The sequence below is a fragment of the Pezoporus occidentalis genome, unplaced genomic scaffold (assembly GCF_034315485.1).
Source record: "Pezoporus occidentalis ecotype Australia unplaced genomic scaffold, CSIRO_AGI_Poc_V1 ctg78, whole genome shotgun sequence".
NCBI classification, from domain to species: Eukaryota; Metazoa; Chordata; class Aves; order Psittaciformes; family Psittacidae; genus Pezoporus; species Pezoporus occidentalis.
Genome location: NW_026916137.1, coordinates 2,666,421 through 2,682,915, shown reverse-complemented (window position 1 = coordinate 2,682,915; position 16,495 = coordinate 2,666,421). Strand labels below are relative to the sequence as shown.

Below are 16,495 nucleotides of genomic sequence, written 5' to 3'. Positions count from 1 at the left end.
TCTGTTGAATCCTGGTAATCCTGCACACCAGCAGCTTTGCAGGCCATGCATGCCAATTAGGTTACAAACTCACAACGCGTCAGTCTCTTCTGTATCACAAGATGTAACAGGACTAACATTATCATTGCATATGGCTTCATCTCCTTCAAAACAGCACTGCTACAATGCCTTTCAAGTGGCAACATCAACATCAAATAAAACTTTCCATCATTGGAAAGAAGACATTAACCTGTGTCTCTTCTGAACATGTGTTGTCTGACTCTGAAATATAACATGCATGGATTCTTCAGGTAGAACTTTTCTACCTGGAAAGCAGATGTGGCCTATAGTGCATCTTACAGCTCTTTGGAGAGTGCATTTTCTTACAGAAGCCAGTACAGGACTGTTATGCTGCTAGAACTATGCACTTAATGAAGTGTCAAGTAAGAAATGATTTATGGTACCCAGTATAACAAATTATACGCTTATCTTTAAATATAAACTCTTTCCTTTATTTCCAATACACTTACATGCATAAATGCAGGGCTACAAATAATAGACTATTGAAGCTTATATCTATAAATAAGTTTATGTGTATACATCAGGAAGAAAAGACAAGTTTAATGTGTAAGTCACCTTAAATACTTTTGTTGTTGTTGAAGATGTTGCCTGGTAGCATTACAGGTAACATCTAAGAAGAGAAAACATTATTTTGCCAGTTCTGGGAGGGGCAGGTTGATGCATGCAGTACCCATGCATCATTAGTTACCTGTTTCTCAGTACCCTCAGATACTTGTTAATCTTTGCTTCCGTCTGTACAAATTTGAGCAGCAGGTGGAGGACAAAGATTTTTTTTAATGAGGAATTGTAGTTTAATGCCACATAAACTAACAGTCAAATCCAAAGCATGGTGTTCAAAAACTCTTTTAACTAATCTTTTACTGATTACATTTATATTAGGTGGCATCTTTTCAACACCACTACTGCACGTTGGTTTTAAAATACAGTGTTTTGTATATCAAACAATTTATGTAAAGCATGCATAACTTGGAATTCTTACAAGCAGTAGTAAATTTGTTCAAGAACAAAATATTTTGATTGCATGACTATTAAAGAAACATATGTATATATATAGTTTCAATAATGAACTCCTCCTTAAAGAAAGATGAATTAGCAACTTTCAAACTCTTCTTCAGAATTATCTCATTTTCAAGGAAAAAGTAGTAAATTATTTCATCCCCCCCCCAAAAAAAAAAAAAAAACCTTTTTAATAGCAACTGCTAAAATAATCTCATAGGTAACTTTATTTGTTGAAGAATCTAATAGAGTAATTTCTTGTTGGTTCTATTTGGCAATGAGGTGTCAGAAAGTAGAAGATAGGAGAGAATAACTTGTTATTTGAACAGGCATCACACAGATTTCCTCAGAATGCAGAAATAAGTAGTCTGTACAATTACCAAACGATCTAAGAGGAACACCACAGGTGTGCTAGGTTTGCTTCACAGAATTCAGAATACTGGTCAATGGAAAGAAGAAAGCAAAGGTGGGCTGCAATTTCTTCACTGAAATATTAAGAAGTTTTCTTGATGCATCCAGAACTAACCCTGAATGCCCCGTCAGGCTTCCACGTGACGGGAATAATTACCCATTCCCAAGCACTGGCACACAAACCTTCATACCAGCAAGTGAAGTGAAAGTTATGGCAGGCTAGAAAAAAGGTTATGAAGACATTCTGGACAATTCATTAGCTCTATGAGCGAGAATAGAGATTAGAGCAGATCTTGGGGCTCAGGACACTAAACCTCTATTGCAGCCTAACACTCACGTGCCTTTTGAATATGGCCAGTGATTTCATGTTTCTGTTCCTCACTTTCTCTGGTCTTTATGTAGATGTCTCTGTTACAGAAGAGTCGTAAAAAGCTGAAGAAGCTAACTAAGTATAGATTTTACATTGAAAGATAATATAGTACTAAAAATTGCTCTTTTCAAGATCACTTCAAAGGCTTGTTAAAGGAAACTGTCTGCAGAGAGGGATTACAGAAGGTCTGTACAGCTACCTGCTGGAACATCTCTATACAGCACTTACGTTTCTCTTACTATTTGAGTAGCACCTATTTCTGGACTAGTGTTGTAAACACCCAAGTCATCTTTGTGAGTGATGTGCAACTTCCAAGGGAAGAAATGCTTCTCAGATGGCCTGCTCCTACTCTGAGACACCATGAGTTCAATATCCTGATCGGAGAGCAACCGAATCAGATCACCATCAAGGTCCCGGTAATTCAAAACAATGTCATCTTGGTCAAACTCCTGCCTGGTAGAAAAGGAATGGATTGATCCCCAGAAATCAAGGAATGCCTGAGAAATCTACATAATAGACAATATACTTGCAACCTAATTCATTCTGCTGAAAGCCACACAAAGCCTTGGGTGTCTTGGCATTCTTGGTACAGCTAGTACTAGAAATCATTCATACAGCCTCATTCATGCTGTGCAGTGTTTAAACTAAGAAATCTGACAGAACCGAGAGTCATTTCCAGTAACACCAGATGCATGGTGCAGTTAATCTGCAAGTTTGATAAAATTCCTATACATAAGAGTTGACTACAGTTGCTAACCACTTTTGCCTGCTTATGGTTGGGTTTTTTTTTGAGGGGAGACCAGGTTATGGAATGGAAGAATTTAGTGCGGGTATTCCATTACTAGTATTTGATGTTCTAATGTTTTGATGTTCAACACTAGATTGACCTAGTTTAACACTAGTTCATCAGGTGTTGGAGGTGGTTTCCTACATCCTGAAGAAGTATATTAGATGAAGGTTTCTTGTATGGGGGTATGGCTCTGATATTAGAACGAGAAATGGAAACTTCTACCCAGCATAATTGAGTTAGAAGTGTGTGGCGTTCCGTGAATACTTACAACCCCAAGGCAGACTAGTGTCTGCACAGATAGCCTTGGGCCAGGTCGAAGTACAACTTCTTTAGGACACTTAAAAAGTATTTCCCAACCAAAACACGGTGATGAGTCAGCAGCATGTGGGAAATGTAGGACTGGAAGGAACTTGACAAATGTTTAAATGGTATTAAATATACAACTAATTTCTTGCATTGTACCTCACCAACTCCATGAGATCTCTGAATGATGGAATACTGCTCAGATCTTCTTCCACTGAGATATCCCTGTAACAAGACCAAATCTACTCATTACATATCATGAAAAGAGAATTGATGTAATTTCTTCAGCAGTAAACTGGAAAACTATCTTCTTATTACCTGATAGTGCTCATAGTCTCATCATGGTAATAGCAGCGAACTTTATTAACTGTGTCTTCCTGCTGTGGTAAATCTTTTATGATCTTCACAAAAGCACGGGGGAAAATCCCAGTGGCATCACCAGCTGTTCCCTGGAATGAGAGGTAGTGTTAGAACAAAGAAAACCATGCCATTTTGGCCACATACAATAAATTCTGGAATCCAATTAATTTCCATGGAACCAACAGGAAGATGTTTTTCCTACTATAATCAAGAAAAAAAACAAACAAACAAAAAAAGGCTATGGAAGTGACCTGATGGCATCCCTACAGAAAGATTCTACAATTGTTTAGTCAAATAGAAGGCGGGGGAGTGAAACAGTGTGTAAAAAATTGAAGTCAGATGGTTACCAAGGAAGGCTGTGGTATTCAAGCAAGCAGAGATATCATATCAGCAAACACACAGTATGTTATCATCATCCTTTTTCAGAAGACTGTTGCATTGCCCAAGTTCTCTATAATCAGACTGATGTGCACTGTGGTATGAAGCACGAAGTATACTGCAACTCACCCTCAGGCAAGAAACCAATTAATCACTGAAACGGAGTTTCCATCTCCTTTCTGTGGCCTTTTTGTGTTCTAATCACTTCCAAAGAATTTAAAAACATTCCAGCAGAAGCAAATGCAAATAAAAACTGAAGCCTAAAGGGCAGAAAATTTGTAAGCTAAATACAACCAAGGAAGGAAACAATTTCAAATTTGAAGTCAAGGATTCATTCTTAACAGTAAGACCTGATTATAGTACAGTTTTTCCTTGAAAGGAGGAGGCAGGACCCAAGGACTAGCCAAGCCCTTTCTACTCATATATTTTGAGGTATGCTGATAATTCAGTGCTGCTACTCCAGTCTTACCTCCAACCAGTCTTTGTTTACTCTGCTGAGCAGGTAGATCAAGTCTCCCTTCTTGAAGCTGAGCTCCAGTCTACTGGTTCCAGAAAAATCAAACAGTGCCTATGGAAAGTAATAATGCTAGAATTATTAATTCACAGAATTACAAAAATGAATCATTCTTTCTGTTCTGTTCTTGAGGTGAGACCATAAAGCAGCATGATAGTATGCACTTTGTCATCACAGGTGAATTTCTGAGGCAATGTCATATATATATGACTGTAATATGACTGTAGCCTGGAGTTCTCACAATTTCTTCTACTCAGCACACACAAAAATGCTTTGAAGAAGTAATGAAAGCACTAGGATAAACATGGCTCTGAGAGAGCTACAGGCTCCTATTCTTAAAGTGGCAGGACACTGAGCACCAGAGAAATAAATATAAAGAAGTTGAAAACACTTAAGAGCACTTAAATCAACATAGCTGAAGACAACTGACAAAGGAACAAGTCAACATAGGTGAAGACAACTGACAAAAGAGCAAGTCAACAGTGCTGAAGACAACTGAGAACTTGAAAACTTGAAATCCTGAGAATTAGAAACATATATATTATTTCTGGTTGCAGTTTTACAGCTTTCAGATTTGCTGCCAAATATCACAAACAAAAATGCAGAAGTGTTGTGGTGTTGTGTCCTAATTTAAGAGTAACTAAGAGTCGGTTTTACATCCAGCTTTCAGGTCTGTATGCTGAACTGAGACATTCAGGGGAGGCTGGGAAACTGCCTTGTACTCAACATAGCACTTAGATGCCACCTTTAGGGAAAAAATTAGAAAAAGGAGGTAAACATGTGCTACCAGCCTAAGAAGCTGTTCTTGAATAATGCCAAGTCATGAACAATGCGTATCTCCCCCATTGTCCTTAGAGAACACAGTAGCCATTTAAATGCTCTTAAAGGAGCAAAAATGACAAGGTGTTCTTTTGTTTGTGTTGAGATGGTTCTTTTGGGCTTGTTAATGCAAAGATTCTAATAAAAAAAGACAATGGCTACTGTTGTGCCAGGAGTTCATATGTCAACTTAATAGCGCTTTCAAAAGCCTTTTTCCATCTATTGAAGAGTTTTGGTAGGCGTATTCAATATTAACAAATTAACAGATAAAACCTAAGAGATATGACTGATCCGAGACCTGCCATACTCAGTGTATGACAAAAAAGACCAAACCCAACAACTCTCAGACCACTTGCATGGAGTTTTTTTTAATCTTATTTGGCAAAGGCACAGGTTCCAAGAAGCAAGAATATGCTCAGACAAGTACTGGTTACAAAGCAGTTCCACATGCTTAATACCAAGATAATATGCAGCCAAAGACAAGGGTGTAGGCACTTTTCAGTAGAACACTTCTGTTACAGAAAATACTAAGATGCTTCACCTGCAAAGCTTTTAAACACAATCTGAAGTCAATGAGACTGAAGCTTATGCTTGTTTTACATTTAATTTATAGGTATCAGTATTTCCATGTGAACCACTTGGCAGTAAGGTGTATATATATCTCTCAATTTTGAACCTCTTGTCATTCTAACTTCACTATGGGCCTTCTTATTACTCAGGTAAGAAGGAACAGAACACTTCTTTCCATGCTTTGTTTCATCCCCTGTTGTTAAAATCAATCGCTTTCCTGTGTCGCTTTCACTTTCCATTCTTTCCCCAGGCTTTAATTAGAAAAGGGAACTTGATCGATAAGATACCAAAGTAAAACAGAGTTTAATCTCCTATCCAATGGCAGATGATTGTGCAGAGCACTCACCTCAGCCCGTGGAGCTGCCATGCGATCAAAAATAGGCGCTTGAGGTGAAATGCTTTTACTGCAAAGAAAGGAGACAACAGGGAGGTAAATATGTCTTTCTAGTCATCAAAAATACTCCATGGTCAGTAGTGCAGTGTCTGCATTTTCATTATTTAAGAGGCAGGCAAGCCTTAGATCACTGGAGAAACTGCACGAGAATCTGTGTACAGCGCTGAAGTAAATATGGATGCAACAACACTGCCCTAGTTCTCTCAGTTTTAGTGCAGAGCAGCAGCAATCTAATGATGTCTGCTGCTGAGAACAGATGGAATTTCCAATACAGTCAGTATCCTGTACCTCTCTTCTACAGCACTGCTCAGCCCCCCTATTCTGCCTTATAGGCATCCCTGTTTTTAGCATTTATGGCATTCAGTTCAATCTCTATGATCATGCAGACATCCAGGAATGCATACAGTCATGCAGGTTTTGCAGTGTAAAGGAAGCTGGTCAATTTTGCTATGTTGAAAGGAAAATTAATTTGACTGAAGGGTAATGATGTCTACTTAGCAGTTCTCCAAAGGGGTGTCAATGCTGCTATGTAGGACAGGCCCCTGTTTAGACAAAGGACAGGAAAAATTAAACATTCAGTTTCATTTAGTGTCTAAACCAGATCTCGCTGAACTCAGTGTCAAAATTCACATCGACTTCAGTGGTGCAAGCCTATGTCCGTAAGCTTGGCCTGTATATTCTGTACATTATAATAGGTATTACCACTAAAGAATTAGCAACAGATAGAGCTGAGCAGCATTTTTTTTACAAACAAGCTATTTGCTCATTTTGGAATTTTCCTTTCCTGCAAAGTACCTCATCCACTTTAAACATTTCAGGCTACTGAAAACAAGAAATACCCTGTGTTCATTCCAGCACAAAGATCCCCATATTAGAACTTCATGGGAAACACAGTGGTGACCCTCATCTCTCTCGTCCCCCCTCAAAACTGGGCAGCATCTCTTACGTCAAGCAATGCTGAAAAAACATGTCAATCACTTACACTCGGCGTGTCCGTGGGCGAAGCCTCCTCAGTCTGTGAGGCACCTGTTCACTATCAAAGGTTGAGTGGTAGAAGAACAGCCGTACCTCTTCATCCATCAACACCCAAACTGGTAGGCAGAGTAGGTTCTGTGCCAAGAGCAAGTAGGAAGCAGAATGCAACAGTGGGGGAGACCAATTCTCTATTCACTTACATGTGACAAATATGCTTTTCTGACCTACAGGATCATGAAGGATATTAATTACTGCCAGAAATCTCCCTCCTCTCCCTTCTCACGCAGCAGGATGTGGCTGAACTGCTGACAGTTTCTCCTGTTTACTCCTGGAGTTGGCCAATCTATTGCTTCACTCTCTTTGTGCCTGATTTACTGCAGAAGGAGTAAATTGCTCTTATGTTTCCTTCAGAACATGAATGACTGTGGAAAGAAGGCAAGTACTGAAAGTCTTGGCCAGTGCTGAAGACTTTTACTGATTTAAAGTCAGGTCTTCAGTCAACCTGAACACAAAGAATTTCTCTCCATAATGTTACTGGCTGTGTCTTCACTGTAGAGCAGGTACACCCAGCAGCCCAAGCCACTCTCCAAGTCCCTTAGGTGCACATAACAACTGCACATTCATACAGTACATGGGGATTTGCCATTTCCTCATACATCCTTGGGTTTTGGTTTGTTTTTTTTGGTTTGGGTGAGTCTTGTCTTTTGTTTGGGCAGAGGGGAGTGTTACAGGGATGTGTACCTATATATGAAGGCAAGGAGTGAACCTTTAAACTGCATACTCCAGCAGATCCTGCAATCTGAACAATCTGGGGAATAGGACTGCAAGTTTTCCTTCTGTATGGATGCTGTGTCTTCAGGAAAAGCAATACAGAGAGAAGCAGATACCTAGCAGATACCTAAGATACAAAACTGTCCCTTATCTGATTTCAGGGGATAAGTGTCTGCAGCACGCAGTATAATCTCTGCCTTAAGATGAAGTCTTACCTTCATGTAGGCATTTAGGATAGGAATCCTATTCTCAGCAATTTCCTTTTTGGCCCCAACATAAATTTTTCCTGGAAAATATAAAACCTGTGACAGTTATTGAATAAAAAAAAAAAAAAACAAGCAAACCAAAACCAGTTGTCTGAGGCTGTCAGAGAGATGAAGCAACCAGGAGAAAGTACGATCTCCAGGAAAATGTGTATTTTCTAGAGGATTTTAGGTTTCTAAATGAATTTTACTGCAATTAGAGGGACTGCAAATAGAGCTTGACTTCTCCAGCATCCACAGCTGGGAACTTGTTCCTTGTCACAACTACTTCTCTACAACATGCTCCTCTTTAGAACAGCCTGGGCTGATAAAGCTGCTAATCATGCACAGATTTGGTGCTGACAGCTTACCTGGCAGTATGGGGAGTGTGCAGGTAAAAGGGCTATTTTTGCTTTCTGCTCCATACTTCTCCTCTAGTTTGGTGTGAAGAGCATAGAACTGACGATAGCGTCGGAAAATCAGGTATCTGCCACCACCTTTAACCTTTACTTCAATGACAAACAGCTGAAACAGAGAAGGGGGATTCAGGCTAATGTTCGTACTTACTTACAAATATTTAGCAAATTAAAGTGAGGCATACAATAGGAACAGAAGATCAGTGCTCCAGTAGTGGAAATATTGTCTCAGGGACAGAGTTCAAAGCAAGCGATTAGTTGAGTATCTGCAGACTTAAGTATTAGAAAATAACAAGTTAGCACCAGTGTGGTGTATGTGAGCATTCCCATGCATCACGTCCCTGTGACTGCTTTCTGTTACATAATCTTAAAAGGAAACCTGAAATGACAAGATGATGCTTTATGCTTACACACCTTCCCACAGTGACAAACAAAACACATTAGGGAGTTAAATACAGATATTTTACATCAGGAAGCTTTGGGCACCTAACTCAATAGACAGACATGTAAGTGAATTGATTTTCAGGGAAGAAGGCATTCATACTTCATCTTGACTTCAAAGCACACAATTTCAGAAAATACGGCCTGACCTCCTCCAACCACTATCTTCTTATCTCTTGCCAAAATTGCTTTGCTCTAAAGAAGCCCATGATTTCCATATACTGACCTCTGAGTCACATTGCAGACAGATCCTTCAGAAAACATAAAGACAGAGAAACCAAGCACCACTACATTCCAGAATAAAACATGCATACTGCAGTGGGAAGGTTTTATGAGAAATATCTCCAGCAAAAGCAGCATACCCTGCAGAGGTCAGACTGACCTGGTCTTCTCAAAAACCCCTCTTCAGAAAATCTCTGAGTGCTTTTCCCTACGATTCTCCCCCTGTGTGCTTTTTCATTACTTACTAATATGCCACTTTCTGCAGAGATGGAAGCGTCCTAACTTACCAGTACCATAGGATAATGAAAACAAACCTTTTCCCTTCTACAGTCTTTAGATTCCTTTCCCTCTATCTTCACAAAAGATACAGAACTCTAACAGGAAATGAATCATAAATTAGGGAAGAATGTCGAAAACAAGCAAGTTAGAGGATACCCCAGTCTCATTTCACCCAGATGATAAATTTTTAGACTAAATCTGTAATAGACTAACCTCCATACCAGAGAAAAGAAGCACTAAGAAGTTCTCCACACATAACTATTCAGGCCAAAAAGCAACTACACCAGATTAATTACATTTTGCTTCCCACAGCCAAACCAGACACAGATGAGGACATACAGAGACAGAATAAATCTTCCTTCTTACATAATAATTAGAAAAACCTTTCTTCTCTTCAATATCTGCAATGTTAGCTGAAACAGGCACATCATCTGGAAGCTGGTCAAAATCACTGTGAAGCAAGAGCAAAATATTTAGGTTACTCATTCTGACATTAGCCTCTGGAGGTCTCTATGCCATACAGAGCAAAGATAGCTAAGCATCATCACATTGTCTAGTGTCAAACCCAAAAGATAGAAACCTGTAGTGTCATTCTCTTCCTCTGGAGGTCTGATCTTGAGATGTCAAGTTTCTATACTTTCAGCATAAGTCACAGAATCACAGAATGGTTTGGGTTGGAATGGACCTTAAAGATCATCCAATTCCAATCCCCTGTCATGGGCAGGGACAATTTCCACTAGACCAGGTTGCTCCAAGCCCCATCCAACCTGGCCAGTGGTTGCTGTGAAGATTCACCTAGCCTGAAAAGCATCCCTATTGTTCCTAGGCTTGCTGGAGTAGCAGGACTACAAAAGAAACATTAGAGCTGGTAAGATTTTCCTGAGAAATGTGATCAACCGTAGATGCATTCTTAATCATTCCTTCAGCATCTAGTAGACTTGGAATAATAACTCTGCAGCAGTATCTCTTATTCTATGGAGATCATTATGTCCATGATTTATGCTGTTATTATTCCTGCAGCAAATATAAAACAGTTCTGAGAAAAGAGCTTGTTGCACTAGGTGCTGTAGAAACTGACAGCACAAAGCTAAATCCTAAAAACCTTACACTTGGTGTGAAGGATGCATACAGTTTGCCTTATACACGTAAGAAACAAAGGAAGGATAAGCACAAACAGAAAAAAAGCAAAGAAACAAAGACATAGTATTGTTCTATATCATAACCAGTGTTGCCTGCACCAGCTATCAAAATGTCAAGTTTTCCTGCAAACATCACAGTAAAGCAGACTCTTAAAGAGGCTTTGAAAAAAAGAATGGGTAGCCTAGCAAATATTTACATGGAGAATTCCCAGTCACAGCAGATAACATGAAACAAGCACAAAGATACTTGTTTGAAAATATCAAAAATGCTTGAAAGAACACATGATAGGTTAGAATAAGCTTTGCAAATTCTAGAAAGTACTGGATTTGAAGCAGGATTTGAAACATATCCCTGCAAGAATACCTAAAGAGCAGCCATATGACCACACTTTCATGTTTCTTGTCCATGCTGTCCACACAATAAAACAGCATGGCTTGGCAGATGCTTTTTCTTCTGGGACCTTCCCCATGGTACAATACTTTTAACAAATAGAAGACAAATTCACTTCTGTTTCAATCTTACTATTCAATGTTTTTAGAGTGGTATTTGTATTAACACATAAGTAAAAAGGATTAAGAACAAGGACAGAAGGATAATAAATGCAGTAGAGAGAAAGAGAAACTTTTAAAAGGATCATCTAAAAAATGCCAAGCTGACATGTTAAATATTCTGATAATACAAAAAACACAATGGTTGGCTCAGTTTATTCTGCTAGGAGACTATCCCAAGCAGGGGATTCCACACTATGTAGCCCGTCTGGAAGGCTGAAGTAATGACGCAAAGTCTTGCAGTAGTTTGCTGTACAAGGAAAATGACATGAATTGGCACCACCCACAGCACCATAAATACTACTACTTACTGTGAAGACGGATGTGGTTATGGAGATCAAGAGATATAATTAGTCATATCACAAACACTCATATCACAAACCCCAGTAAAAGGGAAACTGTTTACAGCTGTAAAGAGGACAATGACCCACTACTCTACTATCCTACATGATGAATATTCCCCATAGAAACAAAGTTGATTCCACCTTAAGGAAATGTCTACTCTACACTGAGCAGTGTAGTAGCATGGAAGCTATGATATCAAGAAGTCTTTCAGAATTGTCGAAGAAGCTTGCATCCAAATTAAATGAACAGATCGTAGCAGTTACACGGAGGTTTGTGGGGAGGTGGAAGGAAGGAGAGACATACTACCTCTTTTCTCGCAGCTGTCGGGGAAGAGACATGGTTTTCAGCTTCTTAAATCCAGATGGCTAAGCCCTGTTCCTCCACTTCCTCGGCAGTTCTTGGCTGAATAGGATGAATAGTCAAAGAAATTCTCCCTGTGTGAATCAGGCCACTGCAAGTCCTCAGAGATATTTTATTAAAGTTTCAGTGTCAGACGATTTCTTACGTACTTCCCCACCCCTACGAGATTGAGGAAGTAGAAGAGAAAAAACAGTTATAAAGAAAGACTGTTCTGTGATGTCTGTCATGTATCAAAACTGCCACGGTTGAGAAACCAAAAGCCCAACAAAAAGCAGAAACTATGAGCCACATATTCCATTGTCCACTTCTTCACCAACACGTTTTCCTCTGTGGAAAGCCAATGAGTGGGCTCAACCAATTCTGTTTTGCCCCAGCTAAAATGTACCCATATTCACCTCTACATTAATGCTTCTAAACTGGGATGAATACTTCTGGTTTAGTGATGGACTTGGCAGTCCTGGGATAAAGGTTGGACTTGATGATCTTAAAGGTCTCTTCCAACCTAGTTGAGTCTACAGTTCTATGATCCTTTCTTAAGGCTATGTGATTCCTGAGAATCCTCTTTTCCATGGACCAAGAGCCAGGAGGTGGAACTAAAGAATAAATTTTAAAGTGGGAACAGAAAGCATGGTCAGGAAATGCAGCCTTGTCAAACTCATAGGTACCGGAGTATCAGGCACAGGAGACTAGGAAATGAGCTTTGAAGGATGGACCAATGCAAGTAAGACATGAGTCCTTGAAAGAGAGTCACCTTTTCAGCTTCATGTGCTCGAAACAATCCACATTTGCCAGCTACAAAAAGAGCATAATGGCTCTCCCAAAGACAATCCTGACTGCCCTGCCTTGTACACAAAGGGTAGTGATACAGTATTTGTATAACATCAGCTCACAGTCTTTCAAGAAGAAAATAAAAGGAAGAAAGTGACAATGAACCCATCAGGGGTGGGTGCTGGGACCAGTGCTGTTTAATATTTTCATCAACGACCTGGATGAGGGAACTGAATGCACCCTCAGCAAGTTTGCTGATGATACTAAACTGGGAGGAGTGGCTGACACACCAGAGGGCTGTGTTGCCATTCAGCGAGACCTGGACAGGCTGGAGAGTTGGGTGGGGAGAAACTTGATGAAGTTCAACAAGGGCAAGTGTAGAGTCTTGCATCTGGGGAAGAACAACCCCATGTACCAGTACAGGTTGGGGGCTGACCTGCTGGACAGCAGTGAAGGGGAAAGGGACCTGGGGGTCCTGGTGGATAGGAGGATGACCATGAGCCAGCAATGTGCCCTTGTGGCCAAGAAGGCCGATGGCATCCTAGGGTGCATTAGAAAGGGTGTAGTTAGTAGGTCAAGAGAGGCTCTCCTCCCCCTCTACTCTGCCTTGGTGAGACCACATCTGGAATATTGTGTCTAGTTCTGGGTCCCACAGTTCAAGAAGGACAGGGAATTGCTTGAAAGAGTCCAGCGCAGAGCCACAAAGATGATTAAGGGAATGGAACATCTCTCTTATGAGGAGAGGCTGAGGGAGCTGGGACTCTTTAGCTTGGAGAAGAGGAGACTGAGGGGTGACCTCATCAATGTTTACAAATATGTAAAGGGTGAGTGTCAGGATGATGGAGCTAGGTTTTTTTCAGTGATGTCCAGTGATAGGACAAGGGGCAATGGGTGTAAACTGGAGCATAGGAGGTTCCATGTGAACGTCAGGAAAAATTTCTTTACTGTAAGAGTGACAGAGCACTGGAACAGGTTGCCCAGGGGGGTTGTGGAGTCCCCTACGTTGGAGATATTCAAGGCCCGCCTAGACAAGTTCCTGTGTGGTGTACTCTAGGTTACCTGCTCTTGCAGGGATTCTGTGATTTTTGTGATTCTGTGATTTCCTTACACTGCAGATAGGCTGCAGCACAGCCTATCTGCCTTAGTCAAAAGCTGTCATGTGTAGTATATTTGCTTCTCCATTTCAGTCTTCAGTTCTCTTTCATTTTCCTGTTCAATACATATTTGGTTCTTTCACCACCTTCTGCTGTTTAGCACAAAAATTCCCATCTGAATGGAGCAAAAGTCAACCAGCATCCTTCAAAATAAAACTCTATTTACCACTGTAATCATCAGTCTCAAGGGTAGGCTGCATTTCACTGCATTTTAATGAAGTAAACTCTTCGCCCATCTCTTTCCTGTGGATAACAGAAGGCACCATCATAGAATTTGAGAGGGGATATAGTGTCTTTTGATCAGAAGGGAAAAGGAGAAGCTACAAAATTCTGAACTTTATTTTCTGAGTGATCTGCTACTCTATGCTGCCCACACAGATTTGACAGAGTAGTTGTAAGTGGCGGTGTTGGATGTAAGTATTTCCCCAGACCTTCACACACTGCTGTGCATTCCACATTCTTGATTAGGCCTACTAAATGTGCAGTCCTCATGTAACCTAAAAACAGGCTCATTATTCTTTCCTTTGCATTGAGAGACAATAAACAAGTTTTCCAATTGCAATCCTCTCACTTTCTTCTAACATTCAGAAAGTAAAGGAGCAGATCACCTTGACCAGAACTCTTAATCACAAGATCAATATATATGAACTCATGAAAATTCAGAGGGGCCCTCCTGACACACACAAATACGATTGTGGAGAGCACAAGAACTGGGCAAACTTTAATAGAAGTAAAAGAGAAAGGCCAGAGGGGTGCTTTTAAGGTAACTGTTTATATTTGATGCATATCATAGTTTTGACAAGAAAATCATAAAAAGGATATTGTAATCTTTTCAAATCTCCTGGAGGATAACCTAGATACCGTGCAGGTACATCTTTTAAGAGAGAGAGGATATGACACGATGCAAAAACATTTGCTCATTGTTTATCTGGAAATATGCCTTTTCAAGAACAAGTTGACAAACAACCTCACAGACAAATTGTCTATGCGACTGTTTTGCTGTAAACCAAGTTAAACAAACTGAAAGCAACTCCTCAATTCCACTACTCTGTACTAGAGATTATTGCCAGTAATAATACTAATGTGCCAGAATAATGCTAACCCTGCTAAGGCTTAGGCAGTTCTAGAAAATTTAAATTTTGGCTAGACAGGGTGCTGGGGCATTTCGTTTAAGTCATGCTTTGCCTCAAAAGGTCGGGACAGATGACCCTTGGGGTCCCTTCCAACCTGTGATTCTATGATTCTAAGGAAGTTTCTGATTCTGCAATATTTTCTTGCTCTGAACTAAATCAAAACCAAGACCTTCCTTCCTGACAAAACCACAGATTCGTACCTCAGAATAGTGGATAACTGACGGGTGAGAGGGCTCACCAAGGCTGCAAGAGACTAAGATTTAAAACACTGCTTTGCCATGTTCTTCTATTTGGGCTGAGAAAATGGCCTGAGCCTAGTCAAACCCATATTCTCTCTCTGCTCAAATAACTACTTTATTATAGACAGATGAAATAAATGTCCATTACAGAATTGATATGATAATGACAGTACCCATGTCAAGAGATATGACTGCATTAGGAAAGTATCCCATTTCATCAGCTGACAAGGTCAGTCCTCAGTTATGAGAAAACCCATCCGTACACCATGGGCGGCATGGTCATTATGGCACTATGCACCAATTCTTTTCAATGAGCAAGAGAAAGCAGTGCATCCAGGTGCAAGAAATACTAAGAAATTAATTAAAGGAGACTACTTAGAAAATCATCAGATGATTGAATCATGACCATATGTTGACACCATTACGTACCTTTTTGCAGTTCACCGCATGCTATATTGTTTTGGCCATGTATGCCTGTGAGCTGTGAAATTGTGGCCTTCTGTCTAATGCGCATGCTGTTAGAAAATACTTGTGCAAGTATTTTCTGCATAGCACCTTGGAAATCAGCTATAACCAAACAGCCAGAGCAACCATGGAATTTTAATGAGAAAATGGGAATGTAGTCCCAAATCACAAAGGGAAAATGAACCACTAATAGAAGTTAAATCAAAGGAACACAGCAAAAATTCTCAGCTGAATCAATTCTGATGACAGAACTACATACCATGTTTACTAGGGCAGCAGCTGCTGTATTGTTTTGGCTGTGCAGGCTCTAGAATAATGGCTTCTCTCTAATGCACCTGATGTTAGAAAAGTGCTGCATAGTTATGTTCAATTACCAGCCATAGAACAGATTTGTTTAGTGACAGGAAAAAGTGAACAAGAATAATATTCTTAAAAGGCTTCTGGTCTCATCACAAGTTAATGTGTAAAGGAAAATCATTTTAACAATGACTACAAGGAAACTGAACGTCAAATAGAAACACAGCAGAGTTCACTTGCAAGATACTTTCATTCAACCTGTTTTTTTCAAAGGATATATGGAATACTGGTTTCTGTAGCACATACATCATTAGCAGTTGAGTGCCTTTTGTGATTTCTTGAGACTGAGCTGCAACTGATAATACTGATTTTGGAAAAGTGATATGGGGCTATATTCCGTTTTCCATTCATATTATATACTTGTACAGATTTTGCTTCTATGGTTACCATCAACTTTCCAAAATGCTTTAAGACACTTTTACAATATTTATGTTCAAATACAGCCATGTTTAAACTCATTATCATTATTAGAATAGCACATGAATAATAAATTACAGTTCTGTGAATTTTTTTGACAAAAGTTACCTAAAATAAGCTACTCATGTCTGCCCGGTAATCTCTGGTGCGCTTTTGCAGGTAGTGCTACAAAATCCTTAGTGCTACAAAATCCTTAGAAGACAGTTGGTCCAGTGGTAGGCAAAGAGATCCTCTTTCTTCAGTATATGCTTTCTGTAC

General features: G+C 39.8%; 1 protein-coding gene across 1 annotated transcript; it reads right to left on the bottom strand.

The window, feature by feature from the left end:
- Nucleotides 1–1,262: 1,262 nt before the first annotated feature.
- On the bottom strand, nucleotides 1,263–11,885 carry NCF4 (neutrophil cytosolic factor 4). The gene is made up of 10 exons (XM_062602628.1): nucleotides 11,651–11,885; nucleotides 9,678–9,762; nucleotides 8,325–8,478; nucleotides 7,927–7,997; nucleotides 6,948–7,075; nucleotides 5,918–5,975; nucleotides 4,138–4,236; nucleotides 3,249–3,379; nucleotides 3,090–3,155; nucleotides 1,263–2,290 (listed from the first exon to the last, which is right to left on the bottom strand). The coding sequence occupies exons 1-10, from the start codon at nucleotides 11,680–11,682 to the stop codon at nucleotides 2,062–2,064; spliced, it is 1,053 nt and encodes a 350-aa protein (XP_062458612.1). The 5' UTR covers nucleotides 11,683–11,885; the 3' UTR covers nucleotides 1,263–2,061.
- Between the last annotated feature and the right edge of the window lie 4,610 nt (nucleotides 11,886–16,495).